Source organism: Somniosus microcephalus, chromosome 21, assembly GCF_052327205.1.
Source record: "Somniosus microcephalus isolate GS21.2 chromosome 21, FLI_Smic_1.0, whole genome shotgun sequence".
NCBI classification, from domain to species: Eukaryota; Metazoa; Chordata; class Chondrichthyes; order Squaliformes; family Somniosidae; genus Somniosus; species Somniosus microcephalus.
In genome coordinates, this window is record NC_141007.1 from 72,550,232 (window position 1) to 72,573,544 (window position 23,313).

Sequence of the window (23,313 nt, forward strand, 5' to 3'; positions counted from 1 at the left end):
TATCCTCTTGGCACTGCCGCTGCTTTAATTCAGGTCCGCTCTCGGGCCGCTCTTTATCCTCTTGGCACTGCCGCTGCTTTAATTCAGGGCCGCTCTCGGGCCGCTCTTTATCCTCTTGGCGCTGCCGCTGCTTCTCTGAAGCCCACGAAAACAATGCGATTATTTTTCAGAAGAACCCCATGAAGTGGTTGAGGTGAATAGCATAGATGCATTTAAGGGGAAGCTAGATAAACACATGAGAAAAGAATGGAAGGATATGCTGATAGGGTGAGATGAAGAGGGGTGGGAAGACAACACAGCAGCAATGTGTGTCTGGGCTTCTTGAGGGGTTGGTGCAATACTGCTGATACGTGCACATTGTCAGTCTGGTGGGAGCAGAAGTGAGTTCCACATTATGATGTGTTTTAATTTTCGTAGACCAGTAACTAAAACATGTCATTCACAACTGATCATTTTATTTCATTAGTTAAATAACTACGTGGTTGTGGGATGCAAAATCTGCTTCTGCCTTTATATCCTAATGAATTGAGGTAAAACATGGCTGTCTTGCGTTTTACTACTATAAATGAGATCGCTGTAGTAATGCTAAGATGGGCTATCGGCGTTGTAAACTCTCACCTCAGAATGTTGCCTTCCGATGTTCAATATACCATTTCTTCCCTACTTGTGCTTTTTCTTGTCTGCTTTTTCCTATGCATAATGCAATTCTGTGTAATGTGACTAATGGTAGTATTAGTCTCTAAGTACTGAGACTGCTTCCATAAGAACATAAGAATTAGGAGCAGGAGTAGGCCATATGGCCCTTCGAGCCTGCTCCACCAATCAATAAGATCATGGCTGGCTGGCGAGACTGTAACAAAAGGGCACAGATTTAAATAAATCACAAAGACTTAAAGGGGAGGTTGGGAAAAATGGCAGATTTTTAAAAATTCGTTCCTAGGTCAGCATTTACTGTTCCTCCCTAATTGCCCTTGAGAAGGTGGTGGTGAGCCGCCTCCTTGAACCGCTGCAGTCCGTGTGGTGAAAGTATTCTCACAGAGCTGTTAGGGAGGGAGTTCCAGGATTTTGACCCAGCGACGATGAAGGAATGGTGATATATTTCCAAGTCAGGATGGTGTGTAACTTGGAGGGGAACTTGCAGGTGATGGTGTTCCTGCCTGCTGCCCTTGTCCTTCTGGGTGGTAGAAGTCGCGGGTTTGGGAGGTGCTGTCGAAGAAGCCATGGCAAGTTGCTGCAGTGCATCTTGTAGATGGTACACACTGCAGCCATGGTACACCGGTTGTGGAGGGAGTGAATGTCTAAGGTGGTGGACAGGGTGCCGATCAAGCGGGCTGCTTTGTCCTGGATGGTGTCGAGCTTCTTGAGTGTTGTTGGAGCTGCACTCATCCAGGCAAGTGGAGAGTATTCCATCACACTCCTGACTTGTGCCTTGTAGATGGTGGAAAGACTTTGGGGAGTCAGGAGGTGAAACACTCGCTGCAGAATACCCAGACTCTGACCTGTTCTTGTAGCCACAGTATTTATGTGGCTGGTCCATTTAAGTTCCCGGTCAATGGTGACCCCCAGGATGTTAATGCTGGGGGATTCGGTGGTGGTAATGCCATTGAATGCCAAGGGGCGGTGGTTAGACTCTCCCTTGTTGGGGATAGTCATTGCCTGGCACTTGTGTGGTGTGAATGTTACCTGCCACTTATCAGCCCAAGCCTGAATGTTGTCCAGATCTTTCCGTATGTGAGCATGGACAGCTTCATTATGTGGGGGGATGCGAATGGAACTGAACACTGTGCAATCATCAGCGAACATCTCCACTTCTGACCTTATGATGGAGGGAAGGTCTTTGATGAAGCAGCTGAAGATGGTTGGGCTTAGGACACAGCTCTGAGGAACTCCTGCAGTGATGTCCTGGGGCTGAGATGATTGACCTCCAACAACCACAAACATCTTCCTTTGTGCTAGGTATGACTCCAGCCAGTGGAGAGTTTTCCCCCTGATTCCCATTGACTTCAATTTTACTCAGGCTCCTTATTGCCACACTTGGTCAAATGCTGCCTTGATGTCGAGGGCAGTCACTCTCACCTCAGCTCTGGAATTCAGCTCTTTTGTCCATGTTTGGATCAAGGCTGTAATGAGGTCTGGAGCTGAGTGGTCCTGGCAGAACCCAAACTGAGCATCAGTGAGCAGGTTATTGGTGAGTAAGTGCTGCTTGATGGCAATGTCGACCACACCTTCCATCACTTTGCTGATGATTGAGAGTAAACTGATGGGGCGATAATTGGCTGGGTTGGATTTGTCCTGCTTTTTGTGGACAGGACATACCTGGGCAGTTTTCCACATCGGGTAGATGCCAGTGTTGTAGCTGGAACAGTGGTTAGAATTTAGAACTCTCTGCCACAAACCACTCTTGAGTCCATAAATTCTTAAAAGGAAATTAAATACTTGCTTAAAAAGGAAGAATATTGAAGGGTACGGGGAGCAAGCAGGAGAATGACATTAAACTAGTTGACTTGGGGAGTATTTTAACCAAAATGGCATGGCGAGCTTGAAGTAATATGGCAAGCAGAGGGAAAAAACAAGATGTGAAAGCAAAAGGGGCAAGGGGTTTAGGAAAGGGAAACGAGAAAGACAGGAAAATAACGAAGAACAGATCAGAAGGAATTAGGTATTAAAAAGAGTAAGATTGCCAAAAAAAATGAGTCGGGATTGAGAGGTATGCATGTGAATGCACAAAGTATTTCAAACAATTGGAGAGTTAGAAGTATTAATAATTTATGGAGGGATATGATATGCTAGCTACACTGGAGACTTGGTTTAGGTTTGATCAGGACTGGGAACTTTGATATTCCTGGCTTTTCAATAGTAATAGAGAGGGGGGGAAATGGGTGGCAGTAAAGGACTCTATCATAGTGCTAGAATGTAAGCATGTTTTTAGGGGTTGTATTGAGACAGAATACATATAGGTTAAGTTAAAGAATAGGAAGGAAAATAATACAATTCTCTTTGTGCATTACAGACCACTGGACAGGGAAGATCAGCTAGAAGGGGAGATTTGTACAGAATTCAGAAATCTGTAAAACAACAGAGCAATAGTATTGGGTGACTTTAACTATCCCAAGATAGACTGGAATAAAGATTTTGTATGTGGTGAAAGTGGGGAATGCTTTTTTAAATGCCTCCCAGACGGTTTCCTCGGTCATTATGTTTCTAGTCCAACAAGGGCGAGAAGCATTGCTTGATTTGGGAGATGAAGTGGGACAAATAACTGATGTAAGAGTAGGAGAGCAATTGGAAAATAGCAACCACAACTTAGTTAGGTTCAATGTAAAAAAAAAGGAAAAGATAAGGAAGAGCCAAAGATAAGGGTGCTGGACTGGAAAAAAGGCAAAGTTCAATGAGATGAGAAGGTATCTGGCCAAAAATAACTAGGCAGAAAAGTTAACAAACAAGACATTGGATCAGCAGTGGGAATCTTAAAGTTATGAGACAAATTGAGTAAAAAATAAATATATTCCTTTAAGGCAAAAAGCAGATGCATCAAAAAAGAGAAATTTATGGGCAAATAAAGAGGTTAAAACTAGATGAAAATCTAAACAGGAGGCATGTGATTAAGAAAATCATGAGGAATATAGAAAGTTTGGTGGGGAGGGGAACGCCTAAAAAGGAATATGACAAAGCTAACGGATAATATAAAATAAAATAGTAAGGGCTTTTATAAGCATATTAAAAGGACCACTTGAGAATGAAGGAGAAATCTAGTTGTGGCAGAAGTATGAAATAAATATGACACATTGGTTTTTACAAATGATAATAGAAGTGAGAATGTAGTTGTACCGGAGGAGAATATTGAAGTTATTAGAGAGAACTGTAGGAAAGGAGTTCGTTCTGAAAAAATGAATAGAACTCATGGTAAAATTTACCAGGTCCAAATGGTGCTCCCTAGGCGGTAGACAGACGTTGAAGAGGTGATAGCAGGGGCTCTGATGACAATTTCTCAATCCTCCTTAGATATACAAGAGAACTGGAGGGTAGCCAAAGTAATATCTCTGCTCAAGAAGGGAGAGAAGCGTAAACTAGGTAACTATCGACCTGTTAGTCTAAAAACAGAATCCATAGCTGGAGATCAAATTGGTGAGCAGTTGGAAATGCTTGGAGTAAGGATAGCTAGCATTTAAGTTTTTTTTTAAGAAGTTAACATTGTATAGATAAAGGGAATGCAGTAGATGTAGTATGCGGCTTTTGCAAGATGTTCAATAGGTGGAGATGATTCCAGGTTGAACTGTGGCCGAATTTGGTGGGCCAGTCCATTAACATGATCCAGTCGCACCCCTGGCAGAACCTTATGCTGGAAAACGGAGGTAGAAGAAAGGGCACAGTTTACTTATCTATTGTAATCCTTGCCGTACCTATATAACCTGAATTACCTCTGTCCATTCACGTGCGCATTTTGGCTGCTGCTTCGGATCTAAGCCCATTACTTTTATCTCTTTTTATCCCTCTTTACTTGATCCCTCTTGGGCCCTTCTTTCCTGTCTGCTCTGCTTCCTGTCAATTTTTGTCTGATTACACTTCTGTGAAGCACCTTGGGTGCTTTTCTACGTTAAAGGCGCTATATAACTGCAAGTAGTTGTTGACTTCTGTTTGAGTCACCGAAATGAATGCCTGTGGCTTGTTTAACGTGTAATATTTTTTCAGAATCAAGCGGGAAGATTTGAACAAGAAAAGCTGCATCTGGAGCACCTTCATGAAAGGAAGGTAATGAAGTAAACTACTGGGCAGTAAGATGCCTGTTATAAGACACTTAGTACCATTGACAACAGATGACTACGTAGGGGGCATCAAAAGTTGTATATGCACCAATAACTGGATTAACTGCATTACTGAAGGAATTTTTAGGAATTGTAAGTAGAGAAGTTTACGCATGATATTTAACAAAGAATTAAATTGCAGCAAATAATTTGTACTTTAATTGATCAGTATTTAATTTGTTGTGTTTTAATGGATCTGTTAAAAGCAACAAGATTGAAGTCCCTGGGAGAAAGACTTTCTATTGCAGCATGAAGTCCACATGTGTGCAGCATTGTGACTCCAGTGGATCAGTTGGGAAAATATATCAATGTTTCAGTTTTGAACCTACATTATGGGTCCACCTGTCTTGTAGAGGCCCCCTCGTGTCAGTCCCAGAGGTGATTCCTGTGGACAGTTTTCACTGCGGTTCGAATCCAGCGGACGTCCCAAAGCATTTTACAGCCAATTGAGTGCTTTTTGAAGTGTAGTCACTGTTGTAATGTAGGAAACGCGGCAGCCAATTTGCGCACAGCAAGCTCCCACAAACTGCAATGTGATAAATATTAGCCAGGACACCGGGGATAACTCCCCTGCTCCTCTTCTAAATAGTGCCATTGGTTTAACGTCTCATCTGAAAGGCCAGGAAAAAATCGTGATTGAAAAGTTGAGGGGGATGTTCTCGATACTGTTGGAAAAGTGGCCACCAGGACCCGCCAGCAGGAAGTGTCATCACTTAGATCACCACAGGAATAGAATGGATTCCCCACTGAGAAACCACCAGGACCCGCCAGCAGGAAGTGTCATCACTTAGATCACCACAGGAATAGAATGGATTCCCCACTGAGAAACCACCAGGACCCGCCAGCAGGAAGTGTCATCACTTAGATCACCACAGGAATAGAGATTCCCCACTGAGAAACCACCAGGACCCGCCAGCAGGAAGTGTCATCACTTAGATCACCACAGGAATAGAATGGATTCCCCACTGAGAAACCACCAGGACCCGCCAGCAGGAAGTGTCATCACTTAGATCACCACAGGAATAGAATGGATTCCCCACTGAGAAACCACCAGCAACACTGGGCCAATTTGAAGCAAAGGCATTCGAGCATAACAGAAATAAAACCGATCATAACCACATATTCCCTAGAACCCACCACTGAGACTATAACGTTTGGAAGTGTAGCCACTAGACCACTACAGATTGGAAGATGACATCGCACATGTGCAGAATTACCACACTCAAGTGTCAGTTTGACATTTTTCTTATAGGGAAAGCCATCTGAATGTAAAGAATGAAGCAAGACCAATTTACTTAATTTGAGAATTGGAGGGAAAAGATTAAAAAATACAGAACAAAAGGAAAGGATACCAAAAACACAACCAGTGATGAGAAATTCGAGGAAAAGAAGCAGCATCCTGCCATGAGTACAAGATAAAACTGACCTCTGCCTTGCTTAGGTACAACATGTGGTTAAAATTTATGTACCACACTGTGGTGTTTATTACCAAAATAGACTAATTGGCCATTCATCTCATTGCTGTTTGTGGGATCTTGCTGTAAAGAAATGTCTACATAATAGTCAGTGCAATTCAGTCTACTGTATGTATGTGTTTTGAGATGTTTGTGAAGGACTATTTAATTGCCCATGATGTTGGCCACATTTCAAGGAGACACCTACTGGCCAGAGCCTACACTAAATCACCACAGTTGACAAAGCAAAATTGAATAGGAAATGTTGACATGGCAATTTACAATGGTAAAGGTTGATAAAAGTATGACCAAAAAATCATGAGAACAGAAAGTAAGGTTGTAGACAGGACGTGTGCACCCTAGATGTGTTAAAATGCTATATAAATGTAAATCTGTCATTTATCAGGTCACTTGGCTGCTTCTCAATTTTTGTTACACTTTTTTCTTAAAAGGGATAAAATGAACATTAGTAACCCCAACAGGAACAAGAAACACACACCGAGGGAAAATTGTAATTCATAATGGATGATCTGATTTGCATCTTGGGGATTTACAGGACTGTGATGGATATTAAATCAGCACTGATCTAATGCCTAATCTTGGTAATCCGATCACTGCCGGAGTTAAAATGAGTCAGTGTAATGGATGTGTATAGAAAGTGGAATGGAATTTTCATTTTCAGTTTTATTTAACATAAATAGCACTGGTGCAGTTGACTGTACTGAGAATTTACTTTAAAAAAAAACAGTTGAAAAGTTCAATAAGTTAAGAGGTATCCACCACCCAAGAACAACTGGGCAGGGGGGAGTCTTTATAGGGACACCATCACTGTGGAAAAAGTATTTACCAGCCCTTTCATCATTTGCTTCCAAACGCACTGCCCAACGACATTAATCATAGTGAAACGTATGATTACATTACTTGTGCATGATGTTTGTGACAGAAATTACACTGAGCATATCTAGCTCTTTAAAAGAAAAATGTTCACCATATTTTTTTTGGGAAGAAGTATCCTTTCAACAGTAAAGCAACAGGAGCAGGAAAAATATTTTTTCTGTGTGTTGGAATGTCTTAAAATAACCGGTTGCATTTAGTTCTGGATGCTGGTCATTATGTAGTACCTGTTTTATGTGTGACATTGAATGAAATGTTGCAGTAAAACTAAATGTGATAGTATCGTTAACTGCTGTAAGCCACCAATCGGGGATGGTGCGGGCTAAAGAATTCTATGAGTGCAAAACACACCTGCTTTGTGCTGATGACCTGCTGCTTTCTATCCCAATAAAACTGTAAAAGACTGGCAACAGTGCACAAGTTGTAGGGCCCAGTAATTAGAACAGCTGCAAGGATCCTTTTTATACCTCCAGGGAATGGGAAATGATGGCCAGTATTTCCTCTAAGGTGTTTGCTAGAAGTGCCACAAGGCACGAGAGGACCTCTCATTTTCATGAATGTAATAAACAAGACTCAGTGGAGGAGAGATGAAAGAAAGGCTTGACGTTTTGGGTTTTTTAAATATTAGTGCTGGGTTAGCTATGCGTATGAGCCGCTGATTAGCTTTGTAGTCGTTGCAGTGTTCGTAATAACAGAAGCACTAAAACTTTAAATGCTTCCTTTAAAACTGTCAGTGCAGCAGAAAATAAATGTAAAACCAGTAATTTACAATTATTTTTTTTAATGGGAATTATTTCCTCCCTTTTCTTTACACTTGGATCTCCAACCACCATCTATGGCCCAAGAGGGTGTGTGAATGACCTGCTCCTGACCAATACCACTGTTGAACCAACTGCTAGGAGGCAATTCAGAGCGTTTTGGGAAGTTCTGCCTGTTGTTTCTCTCCTTCCTACCTCTGCCTGTGGCCTTTCCACAGCAACATGACTGACATCAGGAAGTCAACAATGCAGAGGATTCCAGGTGTAAACCCAGATATCGCCACTCCATGGCGTTGTCCTGTCTCTCTCTTAGGCAGTCCCTCAGAACCGAGGATGACTTGCTTCCACATTAAAAATTAGTTTGCAGGTGACTGATGAGTCCAATGCGGGACCTACAGTCTCTGCCACAGGTGGGGCAGACGGTGGTTGAAGGGGCGGGTGGGTGGATGGGGTGCTTGGGTTGACTTGCGCTGCTTGTGCTTGTCTTCCGCTTGCTCCCGGCGAAGAGACTCGAGGTGTTCGGTGCCTTCCCAGATGCTTCTCCTCCACTTTGTGCGGTCGTGGGCCAGGGATTCCCAGGTGTCGGTGGGGATGTTACACTTTTTCAAGGCGGCTTTGAGGGTGTCCTTGAAGCGTTTGCTCTGCCCACCTGGGGCTCTCTTGCCGTGCTGGAGCTCCGAGTAGAGCGCTTGTTTTGGGAGTCTCGTATCGGGCATGCGGACAATGTGACCCGTCTATCGGAGCTGATTGAGCTTGGTCAAAGCTTTGATGCTGGGGATGTTGGCCTGAGCAAGAACACTGACATTGGTGCGCCTATCCTGCCAATGGATTTGCAGGATCTTGCGGAGGCAGCGTTGGTGGTACCTCTCCAGTGCTTTGAGGTGCCTGCTGTACATGGTCCATGTCTCTGAGGCATACAGCAGGGCGGGTATCACTGCTGCCCTGTAGACCATGAGCTCAGTGCTGGGTTTGAGGTCCTGGTCTTCAAACACTCTCTTCCTCAGGCGACCGAAGGCTGCACTGGCACACTGAAGGCGGTGTTGGACTTCGTCGTCGACATCTGCGTCGTCCTGTGTTTTAAAGAAACTTTAATGTTGACCTAACCAGGGCTTTTCAAACTCAAGTTATCATTGGAAACTTTCTCTTATTATTCCCACCCGCTGGGTCCATTTTTTCAGCAGCTTTAGAAAAACACAATTTATAACAAAATGATACATTAATGTGGGTGCTACACTAAACAGAGTACATTCTGGGAAAACTGGAGATGGTGGTGCTTAGAGATCTGAGGGGTAGTTGCGCGATCCCACAGTTCCAGTGAGAGTGTTGGTTGCAGACTGGGCCACACCATTGTGGTCCCAATTCTGCAACCCGAGCTCCCTGCTGGGCGTGTGGATTCACCCCGCTGGACAGTAAAACCGTATCTTCCTTTTTCTTCACTAGCTCCTTTTTTCCACGATCCCTACATCAAAGTAACAAAAGTTTTAATTATGACACAACCAGTCAGTGAGCAGGCACATTGATTGTCATGAGATGACCAATGTAAATGGTGGAAAACACTTCTCTACTTTCCAAAATCCCAGGAATACATTGCTGCTGGGGAGGGAGGTGCAACCCAGTCTGACGCAAGTCATGAAGCTCGGAGAAATGAGTTCAACGGTGCTCCCTTGCTGGTCTAGAAGTTGGATTGGTTGCATTTTGATACATAACTGTGGGCCCCACTTCTAGCCCTGTGTGGGAAATATGCCTGCTTGGAACTGGTGGAATTTTCAGGGTATCCAGGCATCCTGCTAGTCCTACCCCTAAAAATCACCTTATGACAAAGGAGTGCAGGCAGAAAAAGTGCATGCCCCCACCCCACAAGTTAGCATTTTGCTTCCCTGCCAGAAAGGGTAGAAACGGGTTTGAGCCTCAATTGCTGTCCCTCTGCTCCCACTGCGATTGAATTGTGCCCCTAAAGCACACGGAATATCAAGGCTCCATTTTTTTATGCAAGAGGATCACCAGGATTCAGCACTCAGCAGTGTATCTACCAGCAGAGTTTTATTTTATCCACCAGACCAGTGACTACTTACAGAACATTTGATTTGTTTACTGCAATAAAAGTTTTTCTCTAGGTATCAAGTATTCTAAAATTGTAACATAACAATTGATTTTGTTCCTACTGTAAAATGCATGAAGCAAATGAATAATTTATTTTATTTTAGATTCATGCCTTGCAGACTGAGAGAGACCAGGAGAAAACAGATGCAGTGAAACAAATTCGGAAATTGGAAGAAGCCTTTCGGTAAAGACGCCCTTTTTTTGCTTTGCTTTTCAAAAAGTTAATTTCGGCTTTCAGCTAGTGGAGCTCCTGTCTTTGAGTCTGATGGCCTGGGTTTGAGCCCAATGCCAGAGGTCGGGGCACCTAATCTAGCTTGTAGTGTCAGCTGTGGCTCAGTGGGTAGCACTCTTGTCTCTGAGTCAGAAGGTCCCACTCCAGGGACTTGAGCACATAAAGCTAGGCTGACACTCCAGTGCAGTGCTGAGGGAGTGCTGCACTGTCAGAGGTGCTGTCTTTCAGATGAGACGTTAAACCGAGGCCCCGTCTGCTCTCTCAGGTGGACGTAAAGGTTCCCATGCACTATTTCGAAGAGGAGCAGGGGAGTTATCCCCAATGTCCTGGCCAATATTTATCCCTCAATCAACATATCAAAAACAGATTATCTGGTCGTTATCACATTGCTGTTGTGGGAGCTTGCTGTGCACAAAATTGGCTGCCGCTTTTCCCACATTACAACAGTGACTACACTCCAAAAAAGTACTTCATTGGCTGTAAAGCGCTTTTAGATGTCCGGTGGTCGTGAAAGGCGCTATATAAATGTAAGTCTTTCTTTTGAGTTTCAGTGCAGTACTGAATATTGGATGTATTGTCATTGTATTGGATGTATTGATGTCTTAAGCCGATGCCATGTGCCAGTATTGGCGAATGTTAAAGATCTCATGGTAATAATTGAAGAAGAGCAGGAGTTCTTTCAGTGTCTGGGCCAACATTCCTTCCACTACCAATACCATAATTTCATTTTATCGCTTATAGGATCTTGCTGTGTATAATGGCTACCACAGATGCCCACGCAATAACAGTAACTGCACTCAAAATAATTCATTATATTCAAAGCATTGAGCAACGTCTGTGAGGAATGTGATACAGTATTTATGAATTCAAGTCTTTTTTTTCCACAAGCACTATTTCAGGATCGATTCTGAAATCAACTTGTCTGCCTATATTTTGTTTACTGTGGAGAATCCTTGGTGAGTACTTGTTTTCTTAGATGCAGCTGGTAGGAGACTATTAGACTGTGGGCAGGAAATTATTCAGCTGAAAGTCACAAGTCACACGTAGAATCCAAGACTGCTTAGCTGTAGTATTTCATAGCTTACTAGCATTCATGTTGTTCAAGGATTCTCAGCTTTGAGTTTATTGTAGTATTTAGGGACAGCCCTTATGAGGAAGAATATAGCTGCTTAGAAAGAAGGAAAACTTTGCCTCATTGGAAATGATAATAGAATGTATAGTATAGTTTGGAAGAAACAAAAGTCAGGAATGTGAATACTTTTCTAAGCTGTAAGCAGATAAGATTGCTACCCTCAGTGTAACCAGTAGTATATAAAAGATTTCATTTCTTCCACTGTAAAACCATCACGCTCCACAGCTGTCTCTTAACTTTAGAAAAGTTTGCACCAACACGAAGATACAAACAATGATGGACAGGAAAAGACCCACTGGTCCATTCAGCCAGCCCCCCACAATGGTACTGACTTGTGCATCGCAATATTTACGCTCCCCACCCCACCCGAAAGCCATGTGATCTCCTGGGGGAGGCGAAAAAACCCAGGGCCATAAGAGGGCGAAACAATCTGGAGAATTCCTCTCCGACCCCCTTAGGCGATCAAAACTAGTCCAGGAGATTACTCTGGCCCTGACTAATGTTATACGGTACTTATCTTTTGTACAAAGTGATCCCCACCCCAGCCAGAAACAGGTCCAGCTCTCGCTTGAAGGAACTCAGCAAATCAGCGTTCAGCGCAAGAGCTGGCAGCCTGTTCCACAGGTCTACTATTCCCTAAGAAAAGAATCACCGCCTAACATTTATCTTAGTTCTGCCTTTACATAACTTGAGGTTGTGACCCCTGGTCCTCCCTAAATTTTAGTTGAAACAAACTGTCTACACTAACAATCTATTCCCTTGTACATTTTATAAGCCTCGAGCAAATTACCTGTAAGTCTACGCTTCTCTAAAATGTAGAGTTCCAGCTCTTTGAGCCTATCTGGATAATTAAATTGCTTTCAACTGGGAATTAATCTTGTACAAGGACAAAATAGTATGTTTTATTTTATAGTGAGTTGTCCTATAAATACACAACAACAACAACTTGTATTTATATGACACCTTTAACATAGTAAAACATCCCAAGGCGCTTCACAGGAGTGTTATAAGACAAAAATTTGACACCGAGCCACATAAGAATAAATTAGGGCAGATGACTAAAAGCTTGGTCAAAGAGGTAGGTTTTAAGGAGCATCTTAAAGGAGGAAAGAGAAGCGGAGAGGTTTAGGGAGGGAATTCCAGAGCTTAAGGTCCAGGCAGCTGAAGGCATGGCCACCAATGGTGGAGCGATTATAATCAGGGATGCTCAAGAGGGAAGAATTAGAGAAGTGCAGATATCTTGGGAGGTGTGGGGCTGGAGGAGATTAGAGATAGGGAGGTGCGAGACCATGGAGGGATTTGAAAACAAGGATGAGAATTTTAAAATCGAGGCATTGCTTAACCGGGAGCCAAAGTAGGTCAGCGAACACAGTGGTGATGGGTTAACGGGACCTGGTGCGAGTTAGGACACGGGCAGCCAAGTTTTAGATGACCTCAAGTTTACGTAGGGTAGAATGTGGGAGGCCGACCAGGAGTGCATTGGAATAGTCAAGTCTAGAGGTAACAAAGGCATGGATGAGGGTTTCAGCAGCAGATGAGCTGAGGCAAGGGCGGAGACGGGCGATGTTACGGAGGTGGAAGTAGGCGGTCTTAGTTTGCTATGGATATGTGGTCGGAAACTCATTTCAGGGTCAAATATGACACCAAGGTTGCGAACATTCTGGTTCAGCCTCAGACAGATGCTAGGGAGAGGGATGGAGTCGGTGGCTAGGGAATGGAGTTTGTGGCGGGGACCAAAGACAATGGCTTCGGTCTTCCCAATATTTAATTGGAGAAAATACCTGCTCATCCAGAACGGGATGTCGGGCAAGCACTCTGACAAATTAGATACCTTGGAGGGGTCGAAAGAAGTGGTGGTGAGGTAGAGCTGGGTGTCGTCAGCGTACATGTGGAAACTGACGCTGTGTTTTCAGATGATGTCGCCAAGGGGCAGCATGTAGATGAGAAATAGGAGGGGGCCATGGATAGATCCTTGCACCCTATTCGCTCCAGCTATTCCTGCACAGCATTGGTCATGAATTTAGAGATCTATGCATCATTTGCCAGTCACGAGTCCAATCCCCCAGTGCAACTAGATCAGACTGTAGTCGTCGAACATCACCTACAGTCTTGACTCTAGCACTGTGAGGCAAGACCTCAGAACACCAACACTTGTCACCAGAGAGTGGTGGGTTGCAGGTTTGATTGCCCACTCCACAGAGTCTCCAATGTCAGCTCTGCTGCTTTGGCGAGATGCTAAGTAGTGGCCCTTTGCTTCAACCCAGGACATTCGAGGAAGGGACATTTGCCCCCAGGCTGTCCTTGGGTGCTTTCTGACACCGGATTTGGAGTGACTTTAGTGGAGGCCTGGGACCAGGTTACTCTGTTATTCGGCCATAGTCGATACTTGTCAAAATGAGCTATCCTTCTCACAAGACTTATAGTATTCCTTATCAACCCTTACACCTTTAATTTAACAACCCAACTACTATTAAATATAATTTTTCTTGTGCCATTTTGATTAGCAAATATACTCCTTGGTTTATTAAATCAACCTGTAGCAACATTGGGTAAAACCACTTCTACCAGAGGGCACTCCTTCTCCCTTAATCCCATTCCAATATTGCATGGTGTGCATACTTGCATCGCTAATCTTTGCTTTTCATCCTTGGGTTCTGGGTTTACGATTGGCAGGAACCCGAGGACAGAGGGTGAATGTTGGGCAGCCTGATTAAACAAAGCATGTGTTCCTGATATTCAGCCCCCTCCTCCTCCCCAACAGAAACTTGAAATATTTATGGTATTTGAAATAAATAAATTGTTTTAATCAGCTTGATTTCTCCAGCTCTGAGCTGCATATCAGTAAAATGTTATTAGAACTTCGGGACATTGCAACTTTAAAGGAATAGAGTATCTTTTATACCAGAGTCTTGGAAAAATAGGTCCTTCCTTTAAACTGTACAAAGAGACAAAGCAGTTTGTACAGGATGATATCCAGCAGCACTAAATCATGGATCTTTGTAACTTGTCAGATGCTAAGAATTTTGATTTACAGGAGAATGAAGGTGTTTAGGGTAACTTATAGGGGGAGAAATTCGGTTGATAGCGCCACCGATTAACGCCTAAAGAGGCTGAGAAGTGGGGCGCTAGCCAATTTCCGGGCGGGCGCAAGGCGCCTAGCGCCTCGCCCCATATTGAGCATGCATTTAGCGCCGGTGCTAAATCTTAGCGCCCGCTCATGGGCGCAGGCTGATTATGACATCATTTGAGTGTGCAACACCTTTTGGGCGTCCCGGACCGGAAATTCAGTGGCGCCCCCCTCCGTAGAGTGACAGCTTACCTGGACCTTACCAAGTCGCTCTCGGGCTGGAGGAGCGTTATTTAAAGGGGACTGGTGTGGTTTAAAAGCGGCAGCCCTTTTTGGAGCACAACTTCCTCGAGAGCTACAAAGAGTTGCTGAGCTGCACACTGAGAGCCATTTGACCACTGAGCCAGCGCAGGCAGACGATCTTCAGCCTTCTGACCATCACTTTGCTGTTGGTGAACCTTGACAATGGGGAACCTTCCTGTGGGCACTTATTATGGGGGCTGCATTGGAGGGGAACGTCCTGCTGCTGAATCATCTGGAAAGGGCACTGAGACGCTGGGAGAAGGGAGCGGGTATGGCCAGACGGAGGAGGGCCAACAGACGTCGCCACAGCAGACCTTACGCTGGCAGGGTTTTCCGACAGCAGTTTTCCTACATGAACATGCCGGAGGAGCAGTGTGTCAGAAGGCTACGATTTAGAAAGGAGGTGGTGACTGAGCTGTGCCAGCTGCTTCAGCCAGATCTGCAGCCTCAGATAAGGTGCAGGACATCTCTGTCGGTGGTTGAGAAGATGCCTGCTGACCTGAACTTCTACGCGAGCAGCTCTTCTCAGGCTGTGCGTCAGAGGCTGATCAGAAGTAGCTTCTAGGCCCCTCTCACGGAATGCTTGTTGCCATTCCAAGAACAGGAATGGAACCGGTCTGATACCCCCAAGCCTGTGAAGGGCAAGATGCATGTAAATAGCAGGCATGGCCATTGTAAATGAAGAAAGTGTTTCATTAAACAAAATGTGGTTCCTTCAAACATGAGAAAGCTATGGCAACAGAAAGCAAAACTAATACACTGACACATAACTGCTTCTCACACCCGGGAGACTGTCCAAAACATAAATCACATTCCGACCATCTTCCTTGGCCTTGATTCCACTGCGCCAACCAAAGCATCCAATGCCCCATCAGTGAGTCGTTCCGCCCTCTGCCTCACCCTTTCCATGTCTTGCTAGGCTGGTGCGCCACAGGTAGGCTCCCACCGCTTTGAAGGCCTACAAGGCAGTGAGTGTATCTGGTGATGCCAATTGACCTGCCCCTTTAAGAGCTGGCCGGCGCCACTGTGTCTCAGGGAAAGTGATTATTGACAGCACCCTCGCTGCGCCCCGCCGCCGCGAAATTGGGTTGCACCGCCGGGTTAGCGCCTTAAGAGTAGCGTGCAGCGCCTGTTTCAGCGCCGCAATCACCTTTAGGGGTGCTGCAACCCAATATCGCGCCAGGTGGCGCTAAATCTCAACTGGCGCTAGGCTTTGCGCTTCGCCAGAACTAGCGCCCCAAACGGGGCTATACCCAATTTCTCCCCCATAATGTTTAATTAGCAACCAGCCTATTTTGTTTCTAATTGACCATTACTTTTTAAAAGTTATTTGAAACATGAACTGAAAGATGTACTTTTTTTGGCTGATGTTATTTAAACAATTAAAGAAGATCCTTAGTACTAGGAATGATGTGTATTTCTAGGTAATTTAGTTTTTATTTTCTGTACTTTTGAAAAGCCCTGTGGAGACCTGCATTCACCCATTTTAGAAGAGCAGACATGTTGGAGTGACGCAGGGAAAGAAGATTAGCAGCATGTCCATCTCTGCCATTGTTGGTGATCAGTTGATGTTTCTCATAGAGTCATAGAGTTATACAGCACGGATAGAGGCCCTTCGGCCCATCGTGTCCGCGCCGGCCATCAAGCCCTGTCTAATCTAATCCCATATTCCAGCATTTGGTCCGTAGCCTTGTATGCTATGGCATTTCAAGTGCTCATCCAAATGCTTCTTAAATGTTGTGAGGGTTCCTGCCTCCACAACCCTTTCAGGCAGTGAGTTCCAGACTCCAACCACCCTCTGGGTGAAAAAGTTCTTTCTCAAATCCCCTCTAAACCTCCCGCCCTTTACCTTGAATCTATGCCCCTAGTTATTGACCCTTCTACTAAGGGAAAAAGCTCCTCAGTATCCATCCTATCTATGCCCCTCATAATTTTGTACACCTCAATCATGTCCCCCCTCAGCCTCCTCTGCTCCAAGGAAAACAAACCCAATCTGCCCAGTCTCTCTTCATAGCTGAAGCGCTCCAGCCCTGGTAACATCCTGGTGAATCTCCTCTGCACCCTCTCCAAAGCGTTCACATCCTTCCTGTAGTGTGGCGACCAGAACTGCACACAGTATTCCAGCTGTGGCCTAACCAGTGTTTTATACAGCTCCATCATAACCTCCTTGCTCTTGCCTTCATTAGCCGAGGCATAGAATATAAGTATCCCATATGCCTTTTTTACCACCTTATCCACCTGTTCCGCCGCCTTCAGGGATCTGTGTACTTGCACACCCAGATCCCTCTGACCCTCCGTCTTGCCTAGGGTCTTACCATTCATAGTGTATTCCCTTGCCTTGTTAGTCCCCCCCAAAGTACATCACCTCGCACTTTTCCGGGTTAAATTCCATTTGCCACTGTTCCGCCCATCTGACCAACCCATCTATATCGTCCTGCAGACTGAGGCTACCCTCCTCGCTATTTACCACCCTACCAATTTTTGTATCATCCGCGAACTTACTGATCATACCTTTTACATTCATATCCAAGTCATTAATGTAGACCACAAACAGCAAGGGACCCAGCACCGATCCCTGTGGTACCCCACTGGCCACAGGCTTCCAGTCACAAAAACAACCTTCGACCATCACCCTCTGCCTTCTGCCACTAAGCCAGTTTTGTATCCAATGTGCCAAAGCACCCTGGATTCCATGGGCTCTTACCTTCTTGACCAGTCTCCTGTGCGGGACTTTATCGAAGGCCTTACTGAAATCCATGTATACCACATCCACTGCGTTACCCTCATCCACACACCTAGTCACCCCCTCAAAAAATTCAATCAAATTAGTCAGACATGATCTTCCCTTGACAAAGCCATGTTGACTATCCCTGATTAATCCTTGCCTCTCCAAGTGGAGACTAATTTTGTCCCTCAGAATTTTTTCCAATAATTTTCCTACCACAGATGTTAGGCTCACTGGCCTGTAGTTCCCCGGTTTTTCCCTACTTCCCTTCTTGAATAATGGTACTACATTAGCGGTTCTCCAGTCCTCTGGCACATCCCCTGTGGCCAGAGAGGTCCTGAATATATGTGTTAGAGCCCCCGCAATCTCTTCCTTTGCCTCACACAGCAGCCTGGGATACATTTCGTCCGGGCCTGGGGATTTATCCATTTTTAGGCCTGCTAAGACCGCCAATACCTCCTCCCCCTCGATGTTAATATGTTCGAGCATATCACAGTCCCCCCGCCCTATTTCTATGTCTACATCGTCCTTCTCCATAGTGAAAACAGATGCAAAAAATTCATTTAGAACCCCTCCTACATCTTACGGCTCCACACACAGATTGCCACTTTTGTCCCTAATGGGCCCTATTTTTTCCCTAGTTATCCTCTTACCCTTAATATACTTATAAAACATCTTCGGATTTTCCTTTATTTTGCTCGCCAGTGTTATTTCATGGCCCCTCCTTGATCTCCTAATTTCTTTTTTAAGTATCCCCCTGCACTTTTTGTACTCCTCTAGGGCTTCCTCCGTCTTTAGCCTTTTGTATCTGCCAAAAGCCCTCCTTTTTTTCCTAATCCATTCTCGTATATCCCCTGACATCCAAGGTTCCCTGTGGTTTTTGGAACCACCCTTGACCTTTACGGGAACATGTTGCCATTGTATGATCTCAATCTCCCTTCTGAAAGCCTCCCATTGCTCCGATGCGGATTTTCCTACAAGTAGCTGATCCCAGTCCATTTTGGCCAGATCCTGCCTTATCCTATTAAAATCGGCCTTCCCCCAATTTAGAACCTTTATTTCCGGCCCATCCCTGTCCTTTTCCATGACCACCTTAAATCTCACCATATTATGGTCACTGTCACCAAAGTGCTCACCTACTAGCACTTTTTCCACTTGGCCGGCCACATTCCCTAGAATTAGGTCCAGTACCGCCCCCTCTCTTGTAGGACTTTCTACATGCTGGCTCAAAAAGCTCTCCTGGATGCACTTTAAGAATTCTACACCCTCTGAGCCTTTCACACTCTGACTATCCCAGTTAATATTGGGGAAGTTGAAATCCCCCATTATTATTACCCTATTATTTGCACATTTCTCTGAGATTTGCCTACATATCTGTTCCTCTATCTCCCCCTGACTGTTTGGAGGCCTATAGTACACTCCCAGCAAAGTGCTTGCCCCCTTTTTGTTTTTAAGCTCCACCCATATGGCCTCATTAGAGGAACCTGCTAATATATCATCCCTCCTTACTGCAGTAATTGACTCCTTAATTAATATTGCGACACCCCCTCCTCTTATACCTCCCCCTCTGTCTCGCCTGAAGATTCTGTACCCCGGAATATTGAGCTGCCAGTCTTGCCCCTCCCTCAACCATGTCTCCGTGATAGCAACAATATCATACTCCCATGTGTTTATCAACACCTTCAGTTCATCCACCTTATTTGCAAGACTCCTTGCATTAAAATAGATGCCATCCAGCCTTGCCCTTATATATTTGCCCTGTCTACCAAGCTGACTTGTTTTTTTCTCTATAATTGGCAGCACATCACCCCCTATTTCAGCTCCCCTCTGTATCCCATCCCCCTGCCAAGTTAGTTTAAACCCCCCCCAACAGTGCTAGCAAACCTCCCCGCAAGGATATTTGTCCCGCTCTGGTTCAGGTGCAACCCGTCCGACTTGTACAAGTCCCACCTTTCCCAGAAGCAGGCCCAGTGATCCAGGAAAGTAAAACCCTCCCTCCTACACCAACTCTTTAGCCACGCATTCATCTGCTCTATCCTCCTATTCCTATACTCACTAGCACGTGGCACTGGGAGTAATCCAGAGATTACAACCTTTGAGGTCCTGCTCTTTAATCTGTTACCTAGTGTGGTAAACCACTGTTTGTATTCCACTGTGTACATGCCTGGACATGCCTCGGCTGACTCCTCCCACAAGTCCTAGTATAAAGGTGACTGCTCCCCAGCCCTTTGTATTTCTGGACCGGTCGACCACTCGAGGCAGACCTTCACTCTTTTGTTAATAAAAGCCTTTAGTTACTCTCTTAACTCTCAGTCTTTTATGAGTAATTGATAGCGCATCAATTTTATTAACAAAATTTTCATAATAGAGAAGATCCTCACACCAGCATGCCTGGATTTAGATCATCGGGAGGCGGACTCATCCACCAAGTTTACTCACTGGCTTAAGTGTTTCGAAAAATTCCTGACCACCTCCGCAGCAATCAAATCGGACGAGGACAAACTGGATGTCCTGACCTCCAAAGTGAACCACCGAGTGTACTCGGTCATCCAAGACGCGACCTCGTACGCGGACGCTATCAAGCTCCTCAAGGACCAGTACATGCGCCCAGTGAACGAAGTGTACGCCAGGCACCTTCTGGGGAGTCGTAAACAACAACCTGGGGAATCGACCGTGGAATACCTTCAGGCACTGTCTGTGCTTGGCCGGGCCTGTGGTTGTAAGGATGTAAAGGCCGCCGTGTACACAGAGGAACTTATCCGGGACGCTTTTGTAGCGGGCCACAGATCCAATTACACCTGACAGCGACTGTTGGAGCAGAGTGACCTCGACCTCAACAAGGCCTCTGAACTCGCACTATCATTGGATGCAGCCTACCGGGGCATGGATGCCTACTCCTCTGCACCGTGGACGCCGCGGGGAATGACAGCCTGGGACATGGTAGGACCGCCTCATAGCGCCGTGCCACCCCAGCCACACCACAGCAACGGCCCAACTACCGCAGCAGTGTCCCAAGGCCAGACAGCAGTGCCCCAAGGCCAGAAATGCTACTTCTGTGGCCAGGCAAAACACCCCAGAGCGCGCTGCCCGGCGAAAAACGCGATCTGCTCGGGCTGCGGGAAGAAGGGACACTACGCTAACGTCTGCAGGGCCAAAGCCACCCCGAACCCCAGCAGCGCCGCGTGTGGGCCATGTGGGCCGCCATCTTGGGCCTCCCCGGCCATGTGCGAACCACCGGTACAGCAGCCATTTTGGACGCCTCCAGCCACATGGGGATCATGGACGCCGCCATCTTGGACGACAGCCGGAACGCAGCAGGCCCCCAACACCGCCTCATCTGATACCCGCAGCGACACACCGACTCCTATGCTGGCATCCGTTACACTGGACCAAGCGAGACCGCACCAGCTGGCCAGTTCCACAATGGACATTAAGGTAAATGGCCACGATACAATCTGCCTTTTTGACTCTGGGAGCACGGAGAGCTTCATCCACCCCGACACGGTGCGGCGTTGCTCTCTCCCAGTCCTGCCTGCGCACCAGCGGATTTCTATGGCCTCCGAGTCCCAGTCGGCGGACATCGGCGGCTACTGCGTAGTGACACTCGTAGTAGACGGGACCGTGTACGATCATTTTAAACTTCTGGTCCTGCCCGACCTCTGCGCTGCTGTCCTGCTGGGGTTAGATTTTCAGTGCCACCTTAAAAGTGTTACGATGGCGTACGGTGGACCCCTACCCCCACTCACAGTCCACAGCCAGCAGCACCCAAATTGCCCGCCGCGCACCAGGTGCAACCTCTCCACACTCAGAGTCACCCCCCCCCCCCCCCCCCCCACTGTTTGCTAACCTCACCCCCGACTGTAAGCCCATCGCCACAAAGAGCAGGCGATACAGTGCCGGGGACAGGGTTTTCATTAAAACCGAAGTGGAGCGGCTCCTGAAGGAAGGGATTATTGAGGGCAGCACCAGCCCCTGGCGAGCCCAGGTTGTGGTCGTTAAGACCGGCGAGAAGCAGCGCCTGGTTATCGACTACAGCCAGACAATAAATCGCTACACCCTGCTGGACGCCTACCCACTCCCCCGCATAGCTGATATGGTCAACCAGATCGCGCAGTACCGCGTCTTCTCGACCATTGACCTGAAATCAGCGTACCACCAGCTCCCTATCCGCCCTGAGGACCGCCAGTATACTGCCTTTGAGGCAAACGGCCGCCTCTACCACTTCCTTAGGGTTCCCTTTGGCGTCACGAACGGGGTCTCCGTCTTCCAAAGGGAGATGGACCGGATGGTAGATCAAAATGCGTTGCAGGCCACTTTCCCATATCTGGACAATGTGACCATCTGCGGCCGTGACTTGCAGGACCATGACGCAAACCTCGAAAAATTCCTCCGCACCGCCCAACTCCTGAACCTGACATATAACAAGGAGAAGTGCATATTCCGCACAAACCGCCTCGCCATCCTTGGCTGTGTTGTGGAACACGGAGTCATCGGCCCCGACCCCGACCGGATGCGTCCCCTTATGGAACTCCCACTGCCCCACTGCCTCAAGGCCCTGAAGAGGTGCCTAGGGTTTTTCTCCTATTATGCCCAGTGGGTCCCCTACTATGCGGACAAGGCCCATCCGCTGATCAATCCACCTCTTTTCCCTTGACGGCAGAGGCCCGCTTAGCCTTGCACCGTATCAAGGAAGACATTGCCAAAGCCACCATGCACGCAGTGGACGAATCCATCCCCTTCCAGGTGGAAAGCGACGCGTCCGACTTTGCCCTGGCCGCTACCCTCAATCAGGCGGGGAGACCCGTGGCCTTCTTTTCACGAACCCTCCAAGGCCCGGAGACCAGACACTCCGCTGTTGAGAAGGAGGCCCAGGCGATTGTGGAGGCTGTGCGTCATTGGAGGCACTACCTGGCCGGAAAACGATTTACCCTGCTCACTGACCAACGTTCAGTTGCTTTCATGTTTAACAACAAGCAGAGGGGCAAAATCAAAAATGACAAGATCTTGAGGTGGAGAATCGAACTTTCCACCTACAATTACGAGATCTTGTACCGGCCCGGGAAGCTCAATGAACCCCCGGATGCGCTATCGCGTGGCACCTGCGCCAGCGCGCAGATCGATAGACTGCGGGCCCTCCACAATGACCTCTGCCACCCGGGGGTCACCAGGTTCTTCCACTTCATCAAGGCCCGCAACCTGCCTTACTCTATTGAGGAGGTCAGGACCATGACCAGGAACTGCCAAGTCTGCGCTGAGTGCAAACCGCACTTTTATAGACCAGACAGGGCCCACCTGATAAAAGCCACTCGCCCCTTCGAGCGCCTGAGCGTTGATTTTAAAGGGCCTCTCCCCTCCTCCGACCGCAATGTGTACTTCCTCAATATTATTGATGAGTACTCCCGTTTCCCGTTCGCCATCCCCTGCCCGGACATGACCAGTGCCACGGTCATTAAATGTCTGAACGACCTCTTCACCCTGTTCGGTTTCCCCAGCTATATCCATAGCGACCGGGGCTCATCGTTTATGAGCGACGAACTCCGTCAGTACCTGCTAACTAGGGGTATTGCCACAAGCAGGACCACCAGTTACAACCCCCGGGGGAACGGACAGGTGGAAAGAGAAAATGCGACAGTTTGGAAGGCCGCCCTGCTAGCCTTAAAGTCTAGGGGCCTTCCAACCTCCCGCTGGCAGGATGTGCTCCCCGATGCGCTCCACTCTATTCGGTCACTGCTCTGCACTGCCACTAACGCCACCCCTCATGAGAAAATGTTTGTCTTCCCAAGGAAGTCCACATCGGGGACATCGCTACCGCCATGGCTGACGTCCCCAGGGCCGGTCCTACTGAG

The 23,313-nt window shown here is 46.7% G+C and overlaps 1 protein-coding gene across 1 annotated transcript in view; it reads left to right on the top strand.

The window, feature by feature from the left end:
* Positions 1-23,313, top strand: part of cep112 (centrosomal protein 112) — a 420,760-nt gene that overhangs the window by 158,620 nt on the left and 238,827 nt on the right. The window contains exons 14-15 of the mRNA XM_085964113.1: positions 4,690-4,749; positions 10,113-10,192. Coding sequence (XP_085820239.1) covers positions 4,690-4,749; positions 10,113-10,192 — 140 coding nt within the window. The remainder of the gene's footprint in view (positions 1-4,689; positions 4,750-10,112; positions 10,193-23,313) is intronic.